The 21,703-nt window shown below is 50.8% G+C and overlaps 2 protein-coding genes across 3 annotated transcripts; both read right to left on the bottom strand.

Annotated features, from left to right (window-relative positions):
• Positions 1–325: 325 nt before the first annotated feature.
• Positions 326–8,240, bottom strand: AP1G2 (adaptor related protein complex 1 subunit gamma 2). Of its 2 annotated transcripts, XM_072623123.1 has the most exons (21): positions 8,028–8,231; positions 6,694–6,818; positions 6,399–6,540; positions 6,160–6,256; positions 5,808–5,884; positions 5,591–5,686; positions 5,109–5,189; positions 4,936–5,034; positions 4,632–4,687; positions 4,318–4,431; positions 3,990–4,130; positions 3,827–3,881; positions 3,581–3,703; positions 2,598–2,687; positions 2,373–2,500; positions 2,033–2,137; positions 1,559–1,682; positions 1,338–1,473; positions 993–1,156; positions 737–835; positions 326–641 (listed from the first exon to the last, which is right to left on the bottom strand). In XM_072623123.1, the coding sequence occupies exons 1-21, from the start codon at positions 8,229–8,231 to the stop codon at positions 540–542; spliced, it is 2,358 nt and encodes a 785-aa protein (XP_072479224.1). In that variant the 3' UTR covers positions 326–539. The 2 variants fall into 2 exon arrangements, with proteins under 2 accessions (XP_072479224.1, XP_072479225.1); XM_072623124.1 differs by lacking the exon at positions 6,694–6,818 and having other exon boundaries at positions 8,028–8,240.
• Positions 8,241–8,945: 705 nt separating this feature from the next.
• Positions 8,946–19,855, bottom strand: JPH4 (junctophilin 4). The gene is made up of 6 exons (XM_072623125.1): positions 19,236–19,855; positions 18,086–18,650; positions 16,891–17,662; positions 13,856–13,974; positions 12,682–13,214; positions 8,946–11,353 (listed from the first exon to the last, which is right to left on the bottom strand). The coding sequence occupies exons 2-6, from the start codon at positions 18,462–18,464 to the stop codon at positions 11,270–11,272; spliced, it is 1,887 nt and encodes a 628-aa protein (XP_072479226.1). The 5' UTR covers positions 18,465–18,650; positions 19,236–19,855; the 3' UTR covers positions 8,946–11,269.
• Between the last annotated feature and the right edge of the window lie 1,848 nt (positions 19,856–21,703).

The following is a 21,703-nucleotide window of genomic DNA, read 5'->3' as shown; positions in this document are numbered from 1 at the left end:
CGATGCCATTGATTCTGCCAGCGGCTCCTCACCGCCTTACAGCTGAGTTAGAGAAGAGGGCAAGCAGAAGGGATTTCCCTGGCTGGGGCTGGGGGGACTGTTGGGGAGGGGTAAGAGGTGGGAGACTCTGATGTCACTGGCAGTGGTGTCTGCCTTTGACCCAGGATAGCAGATTAGGTTTTGTGTGAGTTTTTGAGCTAAATTTCTGCCCTGTAGTGGAGGACAAAGAAAATTCTCTGTTTGTAGACTTCCCCAAGAAACCTTTTCTTGAGAGGCTCTCTGTTGTTTCCTAGGGCTCTGTCCCCAGAACAGACCTAGACATGGCTTTCTTTCCCCAAGTTTATTATAATCCTTCATTGCCAGGGGGAGATCAGTGCCCCCCATACCCCAGTCTATCTCTGCACTAGACAGTCATGGAGGCAGAGTGCCACCTACTGGGAACCCTTGGGCACAGTGACTTCAAGCCCCATAGGCTCAGTCTAGGGGCTCTTTGGAGAGGCTGGGACTTCTTCCTGCTCAGGTTAAGGAAGCTCGTTCTGTCACTGCCATGTGTCTGGAGGGAAGTCCTTCACCTCAAAGATCTCCTGCACTGACTGTCCAAAGTGGTTGTACGTGAGTCGCAATCTCATTCGCAAAGGGGCCTAGGAAGGAGAAAACCAAAGGGAGGGTAACTGGCTCTTTTTGTTCCTCTAATTCTCCATGGCTGTCCTTATCCAGAAGGATTCCTGGTTCTCACCTTGTTGGGATTGAGGACTCTGAGGACCTGTGTGACAGGAGGACCTCCCTGAGCAGGAACTGTGTCCCCACTGGGTATCTGCAGCTGCAGCTGGAAACTCTGGCCAGTGGGGTTGGAGGGAAGCAAGGTAAGGTAGACTTTCAGCAGGCCCTTATACAGGCCTGTCTTCCCACGTACCACTTTCCCCCCCACACTACTACTTTCCCTTTTCCTATAAGCTCTTAATTCTCCCACTAAAACCTGATCTAGTATTAACCTTGGGTACAGCAGCCTGACACACAAAGTGGGTGACATCACTCTTGGAGGTGTTGCTAGCAGTTGCTGTGATCAGAAGCAGGGCAGGTGTCTCAGCGGAACGAACGAAAGACAGATTCATCTGTAGTCCTTCTCGGTCAAATACCTTTAGACCTGGGATGGGTGCTACAGTAGGGTTATAGAGATGAGCTCAGTCTTAGGAGTTTGGAATGGCCAGGCAATATAGAGAAGTAGAAGAGAGGAAGGCAGAGACAGTTCTGGACGCTCCAGATAAACCCTGCTACGTAGCCTTGTTGGACTGCACACCAGCATGTCATGTCAACATTCCCCTGTACCAGTAACTTACCTAGGGAGGGGGTATTGGAAGGAAGATCCAGTAGGTGTAATAAGGAATCTCCTGGGGTTAGATCTAAAGCAGAAGATGGCTGGGCATCCCCACTGGCACTATCCAGGAGATCCAAGAGGTCTAAAAGATTTGAAGTCTGTGGGAAACCAAAGAAAAGGATCAGTATGGGATGGGGGAAGAGGCTAAAATTCTCCTTGCTCCAGTACTTCCAGTCTCCTCACCGGGGGTTCAGTGGAAGATTGGACCTCTCTGTTTGGACTCCAAGGCTCTTCTTTGCCTTCTCCTGGCTCATGGTCTTGGGGTCCACCATGCTCCACAAGAGGCATCTTCTCCAAGATTGCTGATCTGAAGGGGACACAACCCAGGCAACCTGGCTCCCAGGACTGTCCCTGCCTACCACTTTTCTTTTGCACTAATGGTATGTAAGGGGGACCAGTTGACAGAGTAACTAGCTCACTGAATATAGTCATAGCTTCTGGAAAAACAATGAGAATGCTTGTTTTACTCTGGGTATGCCAGTGCTGTTTTTGCATTCAAAGAAATGTTGTCTTGGAGGGCTGAGAAAACCCAAATTTGTTGGGTAGAGGACAAGAGAAGCATTGGCAAGGACTCTCTGGGTGCTGAAAAGGTCCTTTCATTGTCTTTGGGTGCGTTGGGAGCATGGCAGAGGGAGCTCCGGGGACAGATTGTCATACCTCATATGATCATACTTCCGGAACAGAGCATTGTATTCCACAGCTCTCTGTTGTAGCTCTATGTCCAAGCAACTTCCATAGATGGACACTACTTGTCGGATACGGCTGGAACATATAGTAGACAGTGTGGAGAAGAGGGATGGGGTACAGGTTAGTGCGGTTGGAAGTCTAGTCATCACCCACCCTACCCTTGTCCTTCTGCCCCAGAAGTGAGAGAGGAGGGAAAGGCTGCCTTAGGGATGCTTAGAATTCTGTGCCAATCAACTTCAAGGAAAGGGAAGCATGAAGAAAGGCTGGGTGCAGTGGTACCCTAGAGGAACACAGGAGGCCTCTTTCTCACTTGTTGTCTCCTTGGAGTCTGGTGCTGAGTTTCATCAGGGCAGTGAGGGCATAACCTCGGGTAGCTGGCAAGGACAGGTGGGACTGCAACACCTTCTCTAGTAGCATTAGCACTTCCTCTTCTTGAACCTAAATGGAGGAGAACAGAAGAGATCACAGAAGGGAGGCTCTGGTCTTTTACCCCAAAGAGCACTTTTCACTTTCCTTAATGTCTGTTCAGTCTCACCTGCAGTGGCTCAATCTCCTCATAGCTCCCGGACAGCAGAAGGTCCCCATATTCCCCAATGCACCAGGCAGCTACTTGTACCAGGGGCTGCTGCATGGAGAAAGGACAGGGCCAAGTCATCATCTGGGTTCCTTTCCCTCTCCTGACCTTCAGCCCTTGGCCCTATGGTTGGTACTCTGGGACTTGGGTAGTTTTTGAGCAGGGAAAGTCAAAGAAGGGGACTTAGGGCAAATGCTAATTAGGGCCTTTAGGGCTTGCCTTAATTTCAGGTATATTGGAGAGGCAGCCCTTTCCCTTGAACTCCCACTGGCCTCTAGTGGTCAAGAGGGAGAGCTGCAGTGTCTAAAAGACTGAAAGGCGTTGGGATGGAGGGAAGGTGGGTATCCTGTCTGCTCACCAGGGTAAGTGCAACTTCTTGTCTTGAGGAGATAGATAAGGACAGAGTTGTTGGAGGGGCCGACAGAGGTGTGGTGGAAAAGGCAGTGGGCTGGAGTCAAAAGACTTGAGTTCAAGTCATGGATTCTGGAGAAAAACACTTAACCTCTGGCCTTCCCTTTCCTCATCTGGAAGATGAGGGGGTTGAACTAAATGATCTCTAAGACTTCCTCCCTTAAAGCTTTACATTCTGCTCTCTGAGGAGACAAAGATATTTAGGGAGTCAGTGGGGCCTTGCCGCTGGCCTGTACTGCAGCACCCTGTAAAACCCCAGACCTTACAGTCTAACTAGTTGAGGACCCTTCTGTATGTGGTACCTTTACCTCTTGGATGGTGAGCTCTTTCTGAGCTAGGGCTGTCTGGATTTTCTGTTTGTATTTCCAGTGCTTGGAAAGCACTTAATAAAGGCTTTTTCATTCATTTATTTATTCATTCATCCACAGGGTATGGATAGAAGATGGGGCAAGGGAACGCATGCTCAGTGAATGCACCAAGGAAAGGAATGGGTAGTCTTAGGGAAGGGGCTAGGGTGAGGAAAGGGGGGTTACCTGGGAAATGTCTGCAGCCAAGGCACTGTAGAGCCTGCGCACAGAGTAAGCGTGAAGCTCTTCCGCTCCTCCAATCAACTGAGTTAAGTTGGCCACTGCGTCATCTCTCACATGGGCACCTGCCTGCAGAGGGTGAAGTGGGGGAAGACAAGTCAGTGAGTTAGCCCAGTACCTAAACTTTTTCCTTTGAGGTTACCTCTAACCCCCAACCCTTCCCTCCCTACCCCTCTAGTCCAATGTTCTCACTGTGGTCAGCACTTGCATTATGGTATCTATGTGCCAGCGCTTTGTTGGGGCAAACCTAGGGGGCAAAGAACAGAATAGGGTTATCCTCTGCATTGCCTACCCAAGGAGAGGAGTATTGGAAGGAGCCTTCTCCAGCATTCCCCATGACCTGAGCACTTCTCACCTCTCTGCAGCCAGCAGGATACCTGATGCACAGTCTGCCCGAAGATCTACAGGGCAGGTTTCCAGGAAACCTTGCAGCTCCTGGGTCATGGACCGAATGTTAGAACTATTCACCAGAGCCAAGCTCAGTTCTAGTGCCCGCCTAGCAGAATAAACAGGGAATGCTTGAACAAACAAAGCAGGGTTCCCCAGTTCTTGCTTCTATTACTAGCTATTTCCTGACCTCCCTCTCCCTCTCCTAGCCTCATCCCAATCTCCCTGGGATGCAACCTCTCCCTTGGTCACAAGGTTCTATTCTGCCTAATTCTCTTTTCCCAAGCTCCACTCACCGACTAAGGGAGGCATCAGGCTCCTTTAGACACTCTACCACAGTGGGTCGATGCCTCTGCACAGCGCTATGATCTGACTGTACCAGTCGAAGCATTGAGGTCAGGGCCACATACCTGAGGGGTAAGGGTAGGAGGGGACAACCATCATACTTTCTTGGAACTGACTGCTATCAGTCACTTCCATAGACACCATCCCCAAACCCTTTGGGACAGGGGCACAGTGGTGAGGACGGCATGACCCTGAAGGGAAGCTGAGAGATGGGTAGATGGCCAGGCATTAGGTAGACAGCCTGAGGTGATCAGGTGTTTATTACCTGATGTTCTTGTCATTGTTGAGCAGGAAGCGGCCAAGGATGTTGACAGCGAGAACCTGGGGCAGGGGGGAGTGAGGGAGAGGGTGATGCTACTGCCTGAGACATGGGGATACATGGCATGGGGGAACTGGAGAGTACAAGTAGCTAAAGGTGAGTATCCCTAGAGAGCAGGAGCCAGAGTGACTCCTAGGGGATAGGATCTGTAATGTCTAGGATTGCATGGTGGTATCTGCAGAAGACCAGAGGTGGGAACTAGAAGGAGCAACAGGTATGACAGTAGCAAGACGGGAAGACAAGACAGTACCCGAAGGCCAGAGGCAGAACAGATGTCCACAATGGTGAGTACTGTCTCATATAAGACGGCGTTGCCAGCATTCCGGCTTGTGTCTGTGTTGGTGGCCACCTGAGTGGGTGAATTTGAAGTCAGCACCATCCCTAACCCAGGTTCCCATCTAGCACAACTCCCACCAAACTGACCTGGGCCAGCATGTCATTCATGGCCTCACTGCTCTCTTCGTGGTTTCTGCCTAGGATCCGAAGTAGTCTCAATACTTGAACCTTGTAGTAGAGGAATCAAAAGATATGGGGTGAGTAAAAGGGGGCTACAGGGTGGAGAGCCAAGGGAGTTAAGTGGAATTTGGCATTGAAGAGAACACAATGAGGTACACTTTCTCCTTCAAGGGTCAGAAGGACCTTGGGAAGGCCAGATGGGACCTGTCACCTCTTTAAAGTAAACCTAATCTACTTTCAAGGTCCTCGAATTGCTTGTCATTGGGATTCTGGGGAGCCAGGACAGATTGAGGCTGCTGTGGGCCTCATTTGCCTGCCACTCCAATGCTCACAACCTGACCAGAACCACACTCTTTTTAGAATAGTAGTTATAGCTGGGTTCTTTTCCTTGTCTCGAGACACAGGAGGGACAGAGGAGAGAGATTATGATGCCAGGGTCAGGTCCGCACCTGCAGGAAAGGGTCACTGACCCCAGCAACGCTATGCTCTGGTGAATATCCCGACATCACCAGAGTCCGAAGGATCTGCACCAGCTGGGGTACAACCTGGGGATGAGAAGAGTTTCACATAAGGACACAAGAACGCTGTACCCCCAGTCACACCCCCATACTATCAGTACTTTGTACTTTTCTGCCCTGGGAGTTTCCTGATTCTTTCTTGACTCACCTGTCTGAAATGTGTGAGGGCAGCAGGGCTTCGCTCACAAAGCTCTGTGATCAGTGTGATCGTTCCCATCAGGATACCTAGTTTCAAGGAGCAGGAGAGAGGGGGAGGAAGGAAATTAAATCAAATGGAGTCAGAGGAAAACCTATTTGAAACCTGCCCTGCTAACCTGTTTGGCTCAGGAAATGACAAGCCTCACCTTTCACCTCTGTACCCTGGGCCATGTCACTCTTCTATGACCCATATCCAGAGTTGCAAAAGGAGACAGAACAGTGTAGGAAGGAAGGGTGGCAGGTTCACGTGATGCTATTAACAGTGAGGATGAAAGGAGCTCCCTGCGCAAGAGAGTTCTTACCATGGTGGCGTTCATGCAGCAGCTGGGTACAGGGTGGGAGAAAGATGTCAGAGAGCTCAGGGACCTTCCGGATCATGTGCACTGCAGCCAGCACTGCCTGAGGGAGTGGGGGAGGAAAGAGGGGCACAGGCCAGAAGAAGCCACTGTAAGGGCACAGTAATATCAAACCCAGATTTGGGAGTTTCAAGGAAGAATTTCTTGAAGGTAAATGCATCAGAGGACCTTCCATCCTGACTTACCTTCTTTCTAATGTAAGGACTGGGCCTCAGCAGCAACCTCTCCACTTCATTGGCCAGGTCCCGGCACATCTCTGCTGAGCCCATGTTGCTTAGGGTACATAGTGCCAACCCCTGCACTGGCTGGGTCCCTTGGCTCAGGTCACTGCAGGGGTTGCCAAGATTGGGAAATGCCCTAGGAATTGAGTTCTTCCCTCCCACAGATGCCTCTCATCTCTGTCTTTTAGGGCTCATCTACTATCTAGGGTTTGAGAATCCTCCAAACTCCCGAATATATTGTTTCCCCCAACCTCCTCACTTTTTAATGCTGTTGGTTATGAGCAGGTGGGCATCCTGCCTCTCATCCAGCAGCAGCATTGCCCCCAGGTAGCCCACCCTTTTGTCTGTGAATCGGGGTGATGCGATCAGCTTCAGGCACTCCATCTATAGGAAGACAGGAGAGGCCGAGGACCAGAAGGAAGAGTGAGAGGGACCCGAGATCGTGTAGCCTCGCTCCATTCCCCTCCCTAACATTTAAATTAACCTTCTATACTATTCAGTATAGAGAAAGTGGAATAGTGCCAAAACAGGGCAGGAAATGGAAACGATCCCCTTAGTTTCAGTGTGAGTTTCACTGTTAGGTTCTAGGATCTAGGCCTGGAAGAGGCCTTTAAAAACTATCTAATTTATTTTGCCTGGGATAGTTAGACAACCTGTATATATGATATACATAGAAGACTGAGAGAATTTTACTGGTGTGTGTTTAGATATGTAAAAGAAGGAGGTTCTTGAGATCTTCGGGGAGATAGGCTGTGGGGATCTCATTTCAAGCACCCAATTAATGTTAGTTGAATCAATGAAGAAAAATAGGCAGTCCTAGGGATGGGTTTTAGCTGAAATGGCCTATCCCTCCTGAGAGCATGAACTTGTGTGTATGGGGCAGGGAAAGAGAGAGTCCCTGGGAAGGTTTGAGCTGAGGATTGATCCTGGATGGCATGGGTGTGCCACCCTGCCTCTGGTGAAGTTGTGAGTCAAAAGGAGTCCCTGGGAAATCTTGGGGTCTAGGCAGCAGGAGACAGCTGGAGTTGAGTATTCCAGATTATTTGGGATTTTGGGGGAGGCTTTTAATTTTTTTTCTTTACACAAATAACATTTTTTAAAACCTAACTAGTTGAAAGATTTGTAGGAAATATGATTCTCAAGGTAAGGTAAGCTGCCTTCATTTCATCTAATATAGCAGACAGTTTAACACTAATGGTTTTTAAATCAATACTTTCAATTGTAAATATGTTAGGATGTAGAATTGTATATACATATGGTTTAGTAACTCTCATCTGAAAGATAAACCGGAACTGCTGGTCTTAGCCTGCTGTCTTACTCATTTACATCAGAGGAGGGGTCACTTGGCTGCAATGATCAGGGTGTGAGGCTGTGTGTGTAGGGGGGTCCTTGGGAAATCCTGGGGTCTAAGCAGCGGAGGACCGGATGAGGGGTCACCCGATTGCAGTGGCTGTGCTCCTGACCGGGGTGTGAGCCTGTGTCTGTAGCGGGGCGTCCCTGAGAAGGAAGGGCTCCCGCTGTGCACAGCAGGGAGTCCTGGCAGAGCTGAGGTGTGGATGGTTCCCGCTAGGGGCGCGGTGCCCGGTGGGGTACCTGTCCAAAGTGGGCGGGATAGCCCAGCATGTGGACGTAGAGGAGCTTGGCGAGCTGGCGGTGGCGCTGGGGGGCATCGCCCTCGCGGAAGGCGGCCCGGATGTGGGCGCACTCCTTCTGGATGACCTCCCGCTCCTGGGCCTGAGTCCTGGCCCCGCGGATCTCCTGGATCAGCTCCTGCAGCTTCAGGGAGGGCAGCACCATCCTGGCCGGGCGGGGCAGGGCTGCGGGCCGGCTGGAGCTTAGCGACCGCGGGCCGGCCGCCTCGGCCCCGCCCTCGCCCCGCCCACCGGGCTCCCCCCGCCCGCAGCCCATAGGCCAGGAGCTCCCCACCCCCTCCACCTGCGGGGCTCTGGCTCCACCCCCCTCGCAGGCGCTCCACCCCCCTCGCAGGCGCTCCTCACCGCGCACGCGCCCTCCCTGCTCTCGCTTCCCTTCCCTCCCCAGGCCTGCGCACCCCTCGAGCCCCTCCCTTCTCCCGATGCCCCAACTGCGCATGTGCGGAGCCTCTCCCTATTTCCCCGCCCCGCCCCACCCTGCTGCCCCACAGCCCCGGCTCCAGACACCTGGTCTTCACGCTTCCCACCTGTCCCCCTCCCCGCAGCCTCCGAGCTTCGCGGATCCTGCAGCCCCCGGTCCCTCCCTCGTCAGACGCTCGTGGTCTCCGGCGGCCCAGCCCGGACAGCCCGCGCGCGTGCGCGCACGCAGCAGCCCCCAGCTCACCCGAGCCTGGCCTCGGCAGCTCCACTGGTGTGCGGGCTTCCTGGTCCGAGCCGGGCGGGGCGGCTCCCTACCTGGGCCTGCCCCCTTCCCGCCCCACCTCGCCCTCGTCCCGGCCCGGCCTTCAGCCTTCCGGGGCTGGGGCGGCCGCATCCCAGCCCTCCCTGGCCGTGTGGCCCTGGGCCGGTCCCTTTACCGCTGCCTGCCTCAGTTTCCTCTTCTGTAAAATGGAGATAGTAGCTCCCATCTCCGAAGCAGTGTTTGTAAAGTGCTGTGCGGGTCTGGAGTTACAGACGTTATAAATTGATAAACAAAAAAGCACAGATGTTATGGGTAGGACCCAGCCCCCTTCAGCTCCTCCATGCACCTGGCTCTGCCCCGAGCACGTGGGACTCGATGGGTGTGATGGAGCAAAGGCAGACTGGAGGTCTGGGGGTCCCCAGCCACCCTCCCCTGATGTGTGGGTTCAGCCCCCCCCCCCAATTTTCCCTCCATAAGATCTTACCCTTGGGGCACCAAAACTGACCAAGGGAGGAGATAGGCGGTCTTAGGGTAGAATGGTCTGAATCCCTCACACCTCAAAGGAGATGACTGCCCCCCCTTTTTTTAAACTTTTTTATTAATATATTTTTTGTTAAATTTATTTTTTTTCTGCAAGACTTGGTGTGAGCCGAGATGTTTGACTTCGATCCCAAATCCACGAAGTAGAAATTTGAAGTAAAGTCTTAAGAAGGGAAGGAAGTGGACCAGGTAGAAAATAGCCTGGCCAGAAAAAAAGAAGAGGGGGGGGGGCATTCCCAGGCATGGACATTCTTTGGGGAAGGGGGATAATGGGCAGCTTGCCTCTCTGCCTCATGCAGGGGAAGGGAGAGGCCTTCAGCAATGATGGACAGATTCTGGGGACCTCACATCAACCCCGTTCCTAAGGGGGTTCCCTGTCATCAGGGGGAATGCCGACAACTTCAAACCACGTGTTCCCTATGCCTCTTTCTCAGGGACTTTTGACTTCTACCTTTCACCCTGCTCCATGTACATGAGGGTTCCTCTTCCCTTTCAAGGGATTTTGACCCCAAAGAGAGAGATCCCCATTTTGATGCCCGGATAGGAAACCTGATGTAATAATAGACAGCAGGTTAGACCCTGGGCAAGTCACTGAAGCACTCAGTGCTCTAGGCAGCTCTTCAAGACCAACCTGCATCGGTAAGAGGGAGATTCCTCTCCAATCTGGGAGTTTCCTAAACCAATGAAATCACAGGTCTAGTTCCTATCCCTATCTTTTGACATCTAACCCAGTCCTCAGACCTTAATTGGGATTCCTGGGAGGGGCTCAATTTTGCCACCTTTTGAGCCTCCCATTTTCTATCCATTTCCATCTCCCAGAAATCCTTCCCATCCCATCCCACTTCCTCCCCCATCCCCAATGGTAATGGAGCACTGGCAGAGGTTCCCCTAACCCCATACAGTAGGAATGCCTCCCTCGGCCCCTCTAGAACATTATCAAGGCCACAAACAAGTCCAGACCATGTGGAGATGGTGGTGGTGATAGGGAAATTATAGGGGAGGGATGGAGAGAAAGAGGGTATGTAAAGGTTTGGGAAGGAGGGGGATGAATTTTCAGGTGTTTTTGTTATGCTAATTGTCCACCACCCCTCGGGCTAGGAGTAGGGGGAGAACAAGAGGCACCCTGCTCTCCCCTTCGGATCTCTGCCCAAGGGGAGGACAAAGTTAGGCAGGAACCAAGTTCAGTGCCTAGAAATTTGGTAACTTGCCACAGGGTAAGAGATGCCCCACTGCATTCCATTTCTATTCATTAGTCCCGCTGGTCCCCAAAGGAACATAATTTCCTGGGGGGTGGTGGTGGTGGTATGTAAGTCTTGGTTACCCCCTTCTGGAACAGGAGAAATACTACCAATCTCCAAGCTGGAAGTCTGGGATGGAGAGACAGAAACCTATGTAAGTCTTGGTTACCCCCTTCTGGAACAGGAGAAATACTACCAATCTCCAAGCTGGAAGTCTGGGATGGAGAGACAGAAACCTAGCGGGTGACTTCATAGCAGTATTGCTGGTGCCCCACTCCTGCAGTCAGTCACCCCTTCTCCAGGTCCCCTCTCCACCTTGCTGGTGGGAGATGTCTCATAAGCCTCAACATCATGCCCTCCCTTGCCCTCAGTGTCCACCTCATCTCTTCCCTATAGAAGTGTTGATCCCTAGGAAAGTTAGGAGAGTGTGGGTGGTGATGGTCTGACTTAGATTTGTATGTCTCAGAGACTAACTCTGAGAGAGAAGAGCCCTTCATTTGTAAACAATCTAGAGAAAGAGAAAAAAAAGACAAAGTCAGAATAAGGGAGAAGAGGGAGAAAGCAAGAGAAAGAAGAGGGAGCAGAAAGTAATAAATGGGAACAGAAAAGGATAGGACGAAAGAGAAAGGCAGAAAAAGGAAGCTACGAGATGGTTGAGAGAGAAAAAGGCAGGTCTAAAGGGAAGAGGAGGTGAGAACCAGAGCCATAGACTAGGGAGAGACCTCAGGTGAGGAGTTGGGAGAACAGGAATGCCAGGCTCAGGTCCAGCAGTGCCACGGCTCCCACCACCAAGGGGTTAGCAGCTCCCTAGAAAAGAAAAAAGGGAAAGAGCGTCACATTCCTCAGAGGTCATGATGAGGACCTTTTTGAACACCTATCGATACCATTGGGGATGAGTCATTCAGCATGATGGAGCTTGGTCAGAGCAAAAGCTGCCAAAGCCCCTTTGGTTCCAAGAAAAGCCAGAAGTGTGGGAAGCCTTAGTTCTGGGCTCTGCTCAATATCCTTCCTCTCTTTACCAGGTCACAGATCGCTTCTCCAGCTCCCCTGTGCCTGTGCAGTCCAGTGGTCCCCTACTCCCTCATTTCTCACCTGGATGCACTACTTTGGGACTTTTTTGGACTTCTCTACCATACTCCAGGAAGCTTATTGTTGGGATAACCTCATCATCCTGTAGGATCTTGGTCCTCCACCTCATCACTACCTTCTACCTCTCGGATTGGAGGGTGGGGCCAAGAACTCCAAGGGTGTATTTAAGAGCTCTTCTTCCTTGCCTGGATGCATTACTTTGAGCCTCCTCTGCCTGATGTTCATTTCAGCAAACCTCAGAGTTGGGTCCCTGCTGCCTTCTCCTTTAGTTTTCTTTTGTGTTTTGCCTTTACACATTATTCCACAAACCCTTTGAGGTCAAGGACTATCTTTCTTTTTTTGTATTTGCACCTCCAGTGCTTGGCACAGTGCCTGGCACACACAGTAGGTGCTTAATAAATGTTTACTGATGATTTACTGATTATCGATCTCTCAAACTCTCACCAGGTCTTAGCAGAGTCTGGTAATAGTGGTAGGTAGTACATGTGATGACTACTCTTCAAGTCAAGTACAGAAAGAAAAGAGGATGTGGTTTCTAGGTGAAAAATGACTAGGATCCACCCATTTAGGAGTCTTGGGAAAAACTTTTCCCCTCCTCCTCTCCTACTTCTTTCTGGGGAGGAGGAACACGGCAGGGAGGGAAGTTTCTCTATTATTTCTGGGTCAACAAATTGGAAGGGGAATCAGGAGGGATCGGAAGATACAGAAGGAGGAATGAGGAGCTTGGAAAACTCTACTGAGAACTTCATTGGGTCACCTTGGGCACGTCACTTGACCTCCCCTCCCTACTTTCAAAGAACAAAACTTAAGCTCTGGAAAGGATCTGAGAGATCCTTTCTAGTCCAAACCTTTCTGCAGCAAACATTCTACAAATGAAGATATTGAAAAATTGGGAGATTAAATGGTAAGAAATTGAGAAGCTAAGATTGACTCTAGTCTAGCAAAGTCAAGGGAAGAAAGGCTGGAGAACAGAGACAAGGGATATGAGACTTAACGGGAAGTCTAGGAAGAGTTGGGGTGGGGGAGAGGTAAAGAGAATAACTTACCTGTTGGGCAGGTTCTTCAGTGGCACCAGGCTCTTCAAGTGCCTCTGTCAGGTTCTCTGCTTCCAGAGCCCTTCCAGATGTGCCCCTCAGTATGGGAGTGACTGTGGGCTCAAGCCCTGGGTCTAGGGGAGACTCTGAGTGGGGCAAGGACTCCTCATCCTCTCCCTCTTCTTCTCGAAGGCTTCCAGAGCTGTCACTGGAGCCCCCAAGGAGGGGGGAACCATCCCCAACCCCTGGCCCCTGCACTCCGGCCTCATCCTCCGCCTCATAGCCAGCTAGCTCCTCTCCAGGTCCACCTGGGCCTCCCCACTCCTCTGGCCAAGACTTGGGGCCGGAGAGGTGACCTCCATCATCCCTAGAGGGTAAAGGACTGCGGTGGGTAGGGTGTCTCCAGGGCTGGCAGGGGGAGGCAGGACTGCTAGGAGGCTCTGGAGTGCCCTCAGAAGGGGTCAGTCCATTCTCATAAACCCCAGGGCTGTCACAGTCGGGCAGCTCTGTGTCAGTGCCTTCAGAGTCCTGCCTGGGTCTTCGGCCTGGGGCAAAGGTAGATGAAGAATGAGGTCACAAATCTATGCTTGGGGCTAGGGGACAGCCTTTGATTCCTGGGCATAACCCCATAATCTTTCAAATGAGATATGTGTACAGCGCTTAGCACACTGCCAGGCACATGGTAGGCACTATAGAAATGCTTATTCCCTTCCTCTTTCTTGAATTCTCCAAACTTCCCTGACACGCCCCCCCCCCCCCCCATTCCTCGCTCCTACTTCATGTACATTTAACGTCATTCTCTAATGCCCCTGATTTCACTGTATCTCCCAAACCTATTGATTCTGTTTGTCCCAAATGATCCTCCCTCCCTCCTTCCCTCCCTCCCCCTCTCTCTCTCTGTCTCTCTGTCTCTCTCTCTGTCTCTCTGTTTCTGTCTCTGTCTTTTTCTCTTTTTCTCTCTCTCTCATTCTCTCCTGACCCTGATTCTCACTCCATTGACTGACCTCATTTAGGACTCTCTAAATAGTCACCCCTAACTTCCTTTCAGGGATTCTTATTCCCCTTCTCCATTTTCCTCTCTCCTCTCCCTCCAACGAAACCTCATCCCTTGTCCCTGGGGGTCAAAGCCATGCTAGCACTTCAGGGCATCCCTACCACCACCACCCCAGGGCCCTTCACATCTTACCTGGTGCATCCAACATGGGTTGCAGGTCCTGGGCCATCAGTTTAGCCATTCGAGCAGCTTCCACAGCTTTTTCTGCTGTGTTGCTTGCTGCCACTGCCTTCAAGAGCGCATCTGCTGCCCTGCCAGGACCAGGGACAGGGTCTTAGTGGGCTAACCTACTACAGCACAGCTCCCAACAGACCTACTACAGCACAGCTCCCAACAGACTGTCTCCTACCTCAGGATTCAATTTCATACTGTGAGTCCTCGGTGGTGACACTCAGTTTATAGCACATCTATCCATTTTCCTATTTCTTGTCCATTCTTTAACTGATCAATCACACCTCCTCAGCATCTGTTATGATCCCTTCTTTCTTGTACATCTCTGACCAGTCTATGCTAGAGGAGATTCTCTGCCTTCCATTTGCAGTGCCAAACTCTGATCTTCTTCTACCTGACCTTTGATATAGTTTTTAACACACTTTCTTGTTATTATCACACCTCTCTCTAGTAACACTTTATCATCTCCAGGCTCTTGGACCAATCCTTGTTCCTCCAAGGTCTCCTCCCTATCTGTTTATTTGCGCAACCTTTTATATCCTCTCTCCCCCCCACCCAGTAATGAAATCCCTCCATATATTATCACATCCTTCTCTAAAATCACTGCTCTGTGCTGGGGAACCGTTTCTTCTGCTATCATCACCTCATTTCCCCCCCACCCTGCCCCAGGCTATTATCACCCTTTCTCAAATGGTGTCATCACCTCCTTCTGTATTATTACACTCCCTCTGTGCTTTCCACAACGACCTCCCTCTTCAATCATCATGCCTTTCCCTATGCATCGTTATGGAACCATCCCCCCTCCTCCCGTCAGCATCATCCAACCTTCCTCTACAGACCATCATGAAGACTTCGGGAAGCAAGTTTGTCCTTTCCCGGCAGTTTTTAACACTGCCCACGTCATCCCCACCCCCTATTGTCCACACTGCACAAATTCACCCTTCCTTCTTTCCATGTCTTCACCATTACATGATAGTTACAAGTTCCTCGCTTTTAGCACAATCTCTCGTATCACATCCCTCCCCAGTTGCAAAAAGCATACTTTCCCAGCTTTCTGCTATTATCGCATACTTTTTTTTTTAAATTAAAGCAGACTAAGATCTACCTTTCTTCATCACTCTATCTTTTTATTACACCTCCTCTTTGTTTTCTGTCCTCTATGGGCTCTGCTGTCCCTTCTCTTCCTAGGCATGCACCATCATGTAGTGACCCTCCCTCCACTTATTTTATCACAGCCCCTTTCTTTTATCATATGTCTTTCCTCTATATTCCCCACCCCTCCTCACTTTCATGGGCACCCTCTCCCCCATACTCTAATATCAGAGGGTTGCCATTGGTTGCTCTGATTTCTATCTTGTCTTTGTTGGGTTTAGGAGATTTGGGGAGGTTAGGTGAATGTATAGTGTGTTAGATGGGAGAGCTCTGGGAGTCCGGGTCTTAGCCTGTGTGTTCAGGCCCAGGCTTCTGGGGCTAACTGGGAGAAAAGCTCCACTGCTAAGGTTCCCTTGTTTCCATGGAATCCAGCAACCAATCAGGGTTGCCAGTCCTGTTGCTGGGGAGACCAGCCAGCCTCCTCCCACTGCCTTGCTAGCCATATACACAGAACAGTTGTTTCTGTACCATTTAATCCCCCTTTCCAGCCTGAGGCCTTCTCTGCAATTGGGAAAGAGCCAATGCTCAAGATATTGGTTCTATGTTAGTAGAGAGAGCCTGGTACTAACACAGGTGAGCAGCACATACATACAGACATGTACCTCACACACAGATGTGTACACACATGTGTGCACAGTTTTACATCTTATTCACCTAGGCAATTACACACACACCCTATTTAGTATGCCCTTTTAAAAAGAAAACCCAATATACAAAAGTCAGAACATTTGAATGGGAAAAATTAAGGAATGAGAATTATTAAAAATTCTTAAAATCCAAACAGAATTTTTCACTTTCTGATAAGATTCTTCACACGTTCTTTTAAACAGTGAGATCTCTTGTAAGGCTAAAAATATGATTTGATTTATAAGAAATCATTTTGCACACAATTTTTCAGGCACCTCATCTAAAAGGCAGGTACAGGAGACAATGCTGGGCCACACCTTCACGGATGAGTATGCCAGCTTTGGTCTTAAGGCCCAGGTCTGAAATGATGTCAGACTTGTCAAGCTGGAATGTTATTAGAAATGGAAATTACGAACCAAATTCTGGGCCCATCCTTTTTTAGACCCATGCTGCTTCTAGTCTCAGAGGCCTTGTTGGGGAAGAGAGAAAAGAACTTGGAAAATGTCAACAATCTATGACGTTTTTGAATCTGCTACCATGCTGATCTGTACTCATATATGTATGTGTGTTGTTACACACAAGACATGTATATGTATATATGTGTGTGTACATACATATGTACACACATACAGATATTTACAGGCACACATAATTACACATATACCTAAACACCCATAGAGATGCACCCTCCCACACAAATATGCACCCATACACACTGACATCTCCACCCCCATCCCTACCCAAAGGCTCACACTCAAACAAAAATCACAGAATTATAGAATCACAGGCTTTGAAACTAGAAGAGGCCTTAGAGATTGTCTAATTCAACCTCCTCATTGTATAGATGAAGAAACTGTGGCTCAGAGAGGTGACTCCCTTAAGTTGATACAGTTGGAATTTAAATCTGGGTTCTCTGATACATATAAATATAGGCTCACACACACAAGCAAATTACACAGTGATAACCTATTCATCTTATATAATTTTTCCTACCACTCCTTTTGGTCAACTGCATCTTTTTTCCCCCTCCTAACCTCACCTCTTCCTTTCTCTACCTGATCCTCCATACCCCGTACACCCCACCCTAAGTGTCTTTGTTTTGGTTTCAGGCTCCACACCTTCCCAGGGTCTTGTCAGGCTTCACGATCTTAACTCATGTCTGTTTCCTGGACCCACCCCCTCCTCTTTGCTTCCCATTTATTTGGGCCCTACCTTACCTGGCAGCAGCAATCTCCTGGCGCTGGCGGGCTACACTCACTGCCCGATGGGCACCTTCTACTGCGCGGTCCACCTTTTCCTTGACCTTACCCCTCCTCAGGGCCAGGGGTAGGAGACTACGGACCCGTCCACCTCGAACCAACCGGTTGCGTTTATACTTGCCCTCCTCTCGAGAGCCATCCGGGCGGGTGGTGCGGCCATAGCCGTGCCTCCGATTGCCAAGCCACTCGCCCTCATAGCGCAGCCCATTGGAACGCTGGCTCACTCCGTAGCCGCTGCGCCGGTCAGCCCTCCACTCCCCTGCGTACACTTCAGTGGCAGACCCTTCAATTAGTGCTGGAGGGACAGGGGCTGGAGGTTCACTGGCCTCAGAGCCTGGAGGCCCTGTGCTGCCCACCTCGCTGCTCACCTCGCTCCTCAAAGATCCCCTCTTGCTGCCCAATGAGCTCCGGCGCCCACCTGCCCGAAGCCCACTTAGCAATAGGGAGCGACGGAAGAAGCCTCCGGCTACTGGAGTTCGTTTTCGGGAGGAGGCCCCATCGGGGTCCCCTGGGCCTGCCAGCACAAATCCCCCCCTGGAGCCAGAGGCTGGGCTACCCCCCTCATCACCAGGTAGGGGAAGGGGTATGGGTGGTGTTGGGGGATCACTGTGGCCTGAGTCCAGTGAGGTGCGGCGGGGTGACCGCAGCAGTGCTGCTTGTTGGAAGGGTACGCTCTGGCGAACCCCATAGCCGTGCCGCTTGCCAGCTTGCCACTGGCCCTGATAGGTGCCTGAGGAGAGAACAAAGTGAAGATGAGAGGAGGAACAAACTTGTTTGTCCCCCCTGCCATTCCCTCCACCCGCTAGTATCCAAGTCACTGGTACAGAAACAGTAAATGTAAGATGACACAGGGACAGTCAAGGCAGAAGCAGTTTCTTGTGAGGGGCAGGTGATTAGTGAAAGAGCTAAGACTAGACAGGAAAGTGAATAGACACAGGGGATAGATGGGGATTGGGGAGGCGGTACCCTACGGAGATAGAAGGATAGCAAGAGATATGCAGAGACAGACACTCAGGATGATCAGTAGAAGATGTGTGAGGTCAGCTATAGATAGGCCATGGAAGCATGATGAGCTTGGCAAAATGGGTGAAGGGTATGGAGACGGAGCTGGGTGAGGTACATAGGAGAGGCAGAAGGTTGAGTGGCCAGGCACCTCCGTCAGAGTAGGTCTCGGTGCCATAGCCATCCTGGAAACCGTCCTTCCAGAGCCCAGCATAGCGCAGTCCTGAGGCACTCTCCCATACACCACTGGGCCCCTTCAGCCCACTCATCCACTCGCCACGATAGGTCCAGCGGCTCTTCTGCTCCACTCCCAGCCCGTCGCGCTTTCCCTGCTGCCAGTGGCCTTGGTAGCTGTGCCCACCAGGCCCAGTAAAGACACCCAAGGACTCGAAGCCATGAGCCCAGCATCCACTGTACTCTCCTTGGGCCCCGGGCCCTGTGCACACGCCGTAGCCATGTGCTCGTCCAGCCTCCCAGCCCCCCACATAGCAGCCGCCATCATCAAAGTCGAACTTGCCCCCGGGGGACATGCATGTAGTTGGCGTGGCCTCAGCCTCCCCACAACTCAGCACATCCTGGAGGGCCAGGGAACTGGGTGAGGGTGTAGAACCTGGATGCCTGGATGCCTGGTGGGCAAAGGACTGGGGGAGTCAGACTGGGGCCAGCTGGGAGTGCCCCAGAATGGGCAGACAGGGATGGGCCTTCATCCTGAGTGGCTGGAAGAGAAAGAAAACAGAAAGGGAAAAAGAGACTGAGTGAACATTCCTCTATCATTCCCCCACTTCTCAGTCTGGGTGGCATGGGTGTCCCCCTCTTCCAAGCATTTTCTCCAAACAGTTCCACAAGGTTTTAGGGAAAACCAAGGGATATCCCAATCCACATATTATCTTCTCCCTGAGAATTTGCCCTCCCAGTATAGGAACCCCAATCTCCATTTTACCCTTTCCCCATGCCATCCCTCCCCAATCCCTAGAATTTCCCACCCTGTTTTGCATTTTTAGCAAGAAAACCTAGCCTTAAAGGGCTGGGTGAGGACAACAGCTTGGAGGAGAGGTTGGGGAGCTCCCAGAGCCAATGCTCCACCCCCTCCCCAATTGCTGCTAGCACCCCATAGCTCTTTGGCTTCACTCTGAAGCCAGCCCAGGGGGGTGGTGCAGGTGGGGGAAGGTTGCTGTCAACTGGCCAAGATGGGCAGGGGGTTTGGTGGGGCGGGCCAACTCAGGGCTAGGGGAGGCACTGCGGGGGAAAAGCAGGGGGTGGAGACAGGCGGACAGGCAAGGAGAGGGGCCAGTTCTACTCACCATGTGGATTGGGGCTCAGACTGCCCCCCAGGCGCAGCGTCCATAGCAGGAGATTCCCCCCACCACCCCACCCTGGCCAGCCCCCCTCCCCCTCTTTTCCGGAGAGGCTCCCCTAGCCCAGGCAATAATCCTAGCCCAGAGCAGCAGGACTAGTTCCCCTCTCTCCCCAGCCACAGAGGAGCAGGCTGGTGGGGGGGCGGGGTGGTGGCAGGGGGTGGGGGGGAGAGATGGGAATTGTGTAGGGGAAAAAAAATTGCCTCTGATGGAGACAGGGAATCAGAGCTGGGCGGGAAGAGGGAGGGGGCAGTCGTAAGGGGGGGGGGTATTATTTTTAGTTGTTTTTTTTCCCTTCTTATGGTTGGGGGAAGAAAAAAATCAAAATTCCGATCCCATCCCAGCACAAATCAATGTTTGCTCCATCACAGCATCACGGGGAAGGCAGGGCCAGGGCCAGGCAGATTTAAAGGGGCAGGAAAAGGAGAGGAAAGGGTTGGGGATAGTATGAGATGCAGGGGAGAAGAAGAGCCTGTGGTGGGAGGGAGAGAAGGAGGAGGCAGAGATAGAAAGAGACAGACTCCCACCAATGCCACCGATGAGTGGGAGGAGGCAGTGAAAGGGAAGGGAAAAGAGATACCGAGATACCCAGGGCTGGAGAGCAACCCAGGGAGAGGGGTGTGGGATGAGGCAGAGAGGAGGGGAGAGGGGGAGGAAACCGAGAAGATGGGAAAGCAGGAGAGAGACAGAAACCTGTGGGGGGTGGGAGGAACATGCAAGGGTGTGTGTGTGTGGAGAAATACAAAGAGAGATGTAGGGAATGTGAGACAGATTTCCCTAAGAAAGGGAAAGAGAGACAGAAGAAGACAAGTATTGAGCTGGTAGATAGAGGGGGAAAGAAAGGGACACACATAGAGACTGAAGGCATGACATGAAGATGGGCAGAGAAACATTACAGGGCAGGAGCAGAGAAGCAGAGACCAGATTTTAGGGAAACAGGACTGAATTGGGAATGGTTGGTTACAGGGATTTGTTCCTTTTTTTCTTGACTTTCAGATCTCCAGAATGCAGGCTAGGAGGAGTGGGAGGAGGAAAAAATTTTAGCTCTTTGAGTCCCCTGGAAAGCCCATCAAGTAAGCTTCTGAACATGGATGCTTGGGTCTCCTCTTTGCATTTTCATGTTCCTCCTAAAGAGGAATAAAAGGAGAGCTATTAGGCCTGGGTAGGAGAATGAAGGCGGAGGCCCTGACCACCTTCAGCTACCTTCCTCCTTCTCTGGCAAAAGGAAGTTAAGACCTGGGGTTCCATGGCTACATGGAATCTTTCCTTCTCTAGGATTTGCTGCTATATGCTTTGGGGCGTGGGGTGGGGTCCTGTCAGGAGGGAAAGAGGGATTGTGGAGATACCGTTTGGAACCATTTCTTTCCCCTCTTGACTTCTCTTTCTCCAGCTCCCTCCCCAACCAACCAAAACCAAACCAACCCCCCCAGATAGGTGCCTACATACTTTTTTTTCCCTTTTGCTCATTAAAAGGGCCATTCCCTGATTACTTCTTAAAGAGGCCTATTCACTGACTGGGCATCACCTCCTTCTAAGTGAGTACCTGAAAAGAGCTTAGCCAAAAAAGGCCAACGTCTCCCATTGCATCCTGGGCCATCTCCAGTCATCCTGATGAATATCTGGTCACTGGACCCAGATGGCTCAGGAAGAGAAAGAGAGGCTGGTGACCTGCACAGCCCTCCCTCATTCAAAACAAAGTCAAGTGCAAGTCATGTCATCATTTCTCTGATGGCATGGTCCTCTTCAAAAACTAAGGACAAGCAGAAAACAAAACACAATGACAGAAAGGCAGAGGCCAATCAGAACCCCACATGCAGACAAGGCCATACAATACTACCCCATTCCTCTCCTCTTCTCACCCACTTGCTAAAAAACACAACTATAGGACTTCAGACACACACAGATAGGAATATGTCTGCACATGAAGGGTATACACACTCACTTAGGTGTGGTCACAGACAAACAGATAGACAGACCCACTCTGGCAGGCACACAGCAGATGTCACCAACCCACACAGAAACATAATGATGCATCTTGATCTACTTATATTCACTTCTTCTGTCTAAACCTTCTCCACATAAGGTGGGGAGGGCAATATGTTCAATATGCAAGCAACATGTAAAAATACAAATGCACTCGTGAATTTATGGTTTCAGAGCCATAGAATTTTAAAGCTGGAAGACACCCAACCCAGAGATGTCAAACATGGAGCTCACATGCAGAAATGCTTCTGAGGGCTGCCAGAACCAAATTAAAATAGAACTAGGAATCATTTAACAGAAAAATAAAAATACAATAGAACATAGATAATATTTTAAAAGTTTAAGGCAGCATGCTCTACATAGGTCTTTATGTACAGATTAGTGGCCTAAATGCAATTTGAATTTGATGCTACTGTATGTAATACCCTCTT

Source organism: Notamacropus eugenii, chromosome 7, assembly GCF_028372415.1.
Source record: "Notamacropus eugenii isolate mMacEug1 chromosome 7, mMacEug1.pri_v2, whole genome shotgun sequence".
NCBI classification, from domain to species: Eukaryota; Metazoa; Chordata; class Mammalia; order Diprotodontia; family Macropodidae; genus Notamacropus; species Notamacropus eugenii.
This window is presented reverse-complemented; position numbering and strand designations above follow the sequence as displayed.